The sequence below is a fragment of the Artemia sp. Qi Xiang Cuo genome, unplaced genomic scaffold, assembly GCF_049724085.1.
Source record: "Artemia sp. Qi Xiang Cuo unplaced genomic scaffold, ASM4972408v1 HiC_scaffold_386, whole genome shotgun sequence".
In the NCBI taxonomy this organism is placed as follows: domain Eukaryota; kingdom Metazoa; phylum Arthropoda; class Branchiopoda; order Anostraca; family Artemiidae; genus Artemia; species Artemia sp. Qi Xiang Cuo.
In genome coordinates, this window is record NW_028297795.1 from 1 (window position 1) to 4,850 (window position 4,850).

At 35.8% G+C, this 4,850-nt stretch overlaps 1 protein-coding gene across 1 annotated transcript; it reads right to left on the reverse strand.

The window, feature by feature from the left end:
- Positions 1–1,457: 1,457 nt before the first annotated feature.
- LOC148938830 (NFX1-type zinc finger-containing protein 1-like) lies at positions 1,458–3,659 on the reverse strand. Its single transcript, XM_089107505.1, has one exon. It carries the CDS (start codon positions 3,657–3,659, stop codon positions 1,464–1,466), a length of 2,196 nt encoding a protein of 731 aa, XP_088963631.1. The 3' UTR covers positions 1,458–1,463.
- Positions 3,660–4,850: the final 1,191 nt, after the last annotated feature.

A 4,850-nucleotide genomic window follows, 5' to 3' on the forward strand; every position in this document is an offset into this window, starting at 1 on the left:
CCAAGGGATTACTATTTGGAGTCTCAACCCTTTCAGAACAAAGTTTATTGGTCCTTTGTCAGGCCCAGTTTCTGGAAAATCATATTCTTTTTTTCTTCTGCATTCGGATGCCCTTACTCTAAGGATTAAATTTATAAGTTTTGAGCAGATCTGATAAAAGCTTCTTGACCTTTTTCAGGCTCCATTCTTGAGGAGCCCGCGGGAAGTCCTCCAAACAATTGCTTTTTGTACGTTAAGTTCCAATTGGCCAAAGGACTGACAACTTGAGTTTCAAACTACTCAGGGACAAATAATGCTTTGACCCACTTACAGGTCCCCTAACACCCTCTCCTCTCCCCATAAGACATGTCTTCTTCTTGGCCCAAGAAATTCGATCCCTGAAATTTTCGAGCCAATCGGACACCCCAATATTAGCATTTTTCCTTTGCCCCACTATAAATCATATCTGTAAACTTTAATCCAGGGGAGAAGAGCGGGGGGAGGAGATAAGTCACACCCTCGGAACCATATCCATTGGACCTACAAAGAACTTTGAATCAATCTCAAAATTTGTATTCAATATCGAAGGGAGTTACGGAAGGCTGGGTAGCAAAAAGAGCATGGCAAAAGGGCTGGTTGCGCTCCAGTTACTTTCAACCCTTAAAAACCACACTATAAATTGCGATTTCCAACCAAATGAGTCGTCGCCCAAGTTCCTATGAACACTCCTTTCATAGGAAGTTGTTGGGGGAATAAAAAGAAAAAAAGAAGCCATATAAAAATAATACAAGCAATACTTCATTATCTATAGGAGGCATAAGGCTCTTTACTGACTTAAAAAAAAAAAAAAAAAAAAAAAAAAAAAGTGGTACAAAATAGCATAAAATGCAGCCATTATTTGGACAACTAGAGAAAGAATAGAAGGGACTGAGACTACTCTAGAAAAAAAAAAGATTATACAGACACTAAAATTAAGCCTCTTGCAGGGGGTACAAGCCCCTCTAAAGAAGCCTAGAGCTAAACAATAACGCGAGCGACATTTTTATTTGACACAGAAAAAAAATGAATGGATTAAACGATAATATTAATAAATAATAACGGTAATAAATACTAAATTTATGGCAAGAAGAAAGTAAGTAGCCTCTTGGAAAAAAAATTGAGCACAGAAATAGATAGTTTCGTGTGTGAGTCAAAACATGTTTTTTTTTTTAGATTATTTGAAAAAAAAGTATTAACATATTTTCTTACAAGGAAGTCGGATTATCAAAGATTGAAGAAGAAATATTACCTCTCCTCCCTCCTATTTTACAGAACCCAGCATTAAATAGACAAAGCGTGCATTCTTCACGAGATATTTTTGCAATATAAATACATATGAATAGAGAGCATCTCTTAGAATGCGAAAAAGGCTCTGGTGATTTCCTCGGAAATGCAACAAAGAACATATCTACCGAGCATTTTTTTTTTTTAATTAAACAGTTTATTTATTTTATTATAAAACGAAACCTCACCTGCCCATACTGGCTAAAACTTCCCAAAAGCTTGAGTGGGATAACACCTCTGTCTAGTAGTTCACTTTCATGTAAAAGAATTTTGTTTTCCACTAGCTTAATAAGACAATTTTCTTCATGTAACTTGCTCGTTAAATCTCTTAACTCTTGTCTTTTCTCATAAAGAAAACGGCGGTCAATAGCTGTATTCAAGCGGGCCTTAGACTTTCTTCTTAGTTCACTTAGATTACAAGCCTTGATTGCTTCAGATTTAGACATGCCACCGATACGAACAACATCTGTAGTGAAACTTAATATACCTTCTAAGAATTGATCAAGAGCATGATTTGTATAGCAAACAATCAAAATTGGACTTCTAACCGGCTGAGACACTTCATTGATTCTCCAGATATGATGATTTGCAAGTAGAGTTTGAACTACTTTCAATCCGATAAACGTTTTTCCAGTGCCGGGAGGTCCATGGATAATAGCTACTTTTTCAGTTAGTGCCAATTTGAAGGCTTCGAACTGATTCTTATCCAAATTTAAATCACCTGGAGTCATTACTCTATCCAACTGCAGAATATTAGCAGACTGACGATAATAGGTAGGTTGGACAAGAGCACTTAAATTGTAAGTTGTGTCAATCTGTTGTTCCCTTGCTACAGACAAGTAATCAGGAAGATGACTATCTGTTACTTGTCCCAGTACAAATTCCTTCAAGGGAAAGTTCTTCTCTCTGTACTCTTGCAAAACATAAAGAACATTACGGTATGCTTCAAAATATACTGATGATTCCGCCATTATGAAGTTTCCGTTTGTGTACCCTTCAGAATTTTCAGTTTCCTCAATTTTCACATGAATCGTTCTCTTTTCTGAGAGTGCTTTTGCGTCTCTCTTTGCCACTGTTGCAAAAATACCTGTCCTAAAATCGTCCTTACTCAAGCACAGCAACGACCCATGCATCAGTCTTTTCGAATTCTCCCATGTAACTCGAGCAAGACCCGCTTTTGAAAAAGCAATGATATAACTACCACTTACTATGTCGTAATCAACAAACTTAACATCACGATAAATTCGTATATTATTAATTTTGCTACGGTTTTTCTTTCTATCTTTTATCAGATTTCTATACTCTTGTATACCGGATCTATGGGGGTAGAAAAAATCTTCTCTTAGTAATCTAAATTGAACATCCAGGTAATGATCAATGCTTTTATACGGACGATGGAGAAGTGCTGGCCGAACAAACGGCTCTTCTTCATAGTTCACATCCTCAAATGTTGGCACTATATTTAATTCCCTGAAATCACCAGGTGGCTGAGCATGTGACAATTCTTCAGCATAAGCCATTCGACGCAGTTTTCTTCCAGCATTGTCATCATTCTCGCCAACAAAATTCTTTCGGGCGTCATCAAGTCTTAATTGAAGAACAGCTAAATCAGCATAAACATCCTGCGGAACCTCATACCTATTTACAGACAAAAGTGATTCCATTTTTACTATTGCCTCAAAGTACTTCTCTGGTACGGAGTCACAAGCTGAAGTTGAAGACTTATCCATGAATGTCTGAAAGAAAGAAACTAGATTCTTGTGAAGCTGTACAACTTTTTCATTTGAAATCTTCTTCCCTGTACTAATAGCAGCAATCTGTGAAGGTAGCTTTGCGAGGAAACCTGATCTTTTTACCATTACTAGTAGGTCCAAAAACAAAGATTGATACAGCTCTGGTACATCCGATTTGCACAATTTCGCCAGCAGACTTATTATTAAATAATACCAATCAAAATTCATCTCCTTTGTTAACAACATACCAAATTGCTTTTTTTCACTGTTTAACAATTTTATTATAATCGATGGTTCAAAATTTTTCAGCATATCCTCAAGCTCTCTGTAGCCAAACTGTCTGTTAGGATTGATGCTGTATTTTTCCTTCTCAGACGAATACTGACTTTTTTCTGCCGTATGAGACTCCAAATCTGTATCATCATTTACGTTGTTTATTCTTCGGTCAGTGCGGGAAGATGAATTTGGATGCTGAATTCCATTTCGGCCGCTTTGCCTATCCCCCCGGAAACTGGGAGATGCTCTACTTCCCTCCATGTAATACTCATTCCCATGCACACTACTCCCTTGTGACCACTCGTTTCTTCTAACTGGCTTTTTTTGTCCACCTAAAATAAACAGCATTTCAGATTTTTTCAATTTATTGTTTTTTGTCAAATTTTTTATACATTTTTACTAAAATATTTTGAATACAATCAGCTAGCTCTTTTTAGTGTCATACCGAAATTCAATAAAATAAAAATTGTACAAACTTAAATAATATTGTATTATATTTTATCATATTTCTTTTAAACAATAATAATTCATAAGATCAACGAGTTTGAAATCAACAGACCGTTCGGCAACAAAAAGCTTAACAGAATTCGAGTCTGATAAAGTAGTTTTAAAACAAGTTTTGCACTATGTTAAGCTCGAGATTGCTCACAGGATATTTTCTATCTGTGGAGCAGAGGGGAGGGGGAGAGGGGACCAAAGTATTTAAAGGCCTTGAAACCTCTATACAGAAGTGTGCTGTTTATTCAGAATAGTTCGAGATATTGCCTTTAATATTTTCATGCTTAAAGCAGAAAAATGTACCTCATATTTTGCTTTTCAAGCTCAAAGCAGAAAAATGTACCTTATATTTTGCTGATTTTACAGGATAACAAATAAAGTTTTCAAACTTTCCGCAGGAATTTTTTTCAAGAATAAAGCGTATTGTCTGAATAATTCGAAGATGACTTTCAAATACTGTGAAGGCTGTAGGATTGCGACAATACGTTGGCTATAATTTTTGTCCATTGAAATTTGGCTCTTTTCACACTGTAATCTCCCGTTGTAAAATAACTTGTCTCTCATCATGGTAATTGCATAGGTGTCTTCCACCAAGTTAAGCTCGTTTTAGGCTCAATTGTGACCTTGATAAGTTTTGATATCGCTTTTTACTTTTCGTCGAAAAAAAACTTTTTATTGAATGATTTATTTATACAGGTGACACGCACTATCATCATTTGGTGACATTACATCATAAAATTAAATAAAAAAAAACAAGTTTTTTTAACTGAAAGTAAGGAGCGATGTCAAAACTTAAAACGAAGAGAAATTATTCCGTATATGAAAGGGGCTGTCCCCTCCTCAACACCTCGCTCTTTACGCGCATGTTTTTTTTTGTTTTAAAAATAGAGTTGTGAGAAAGAGAAAGAGTCAAAGAACGAGGCGTTGAGGAGGAGACAGCCCCTTTCATATACGGAATAATTTCTGTTCGTTTTAGGTTTTAATGTCACTCCTTACTTTCAGTTAAAGAAAAACTTGTTTTTAATTTCTGAACGTTTTTTA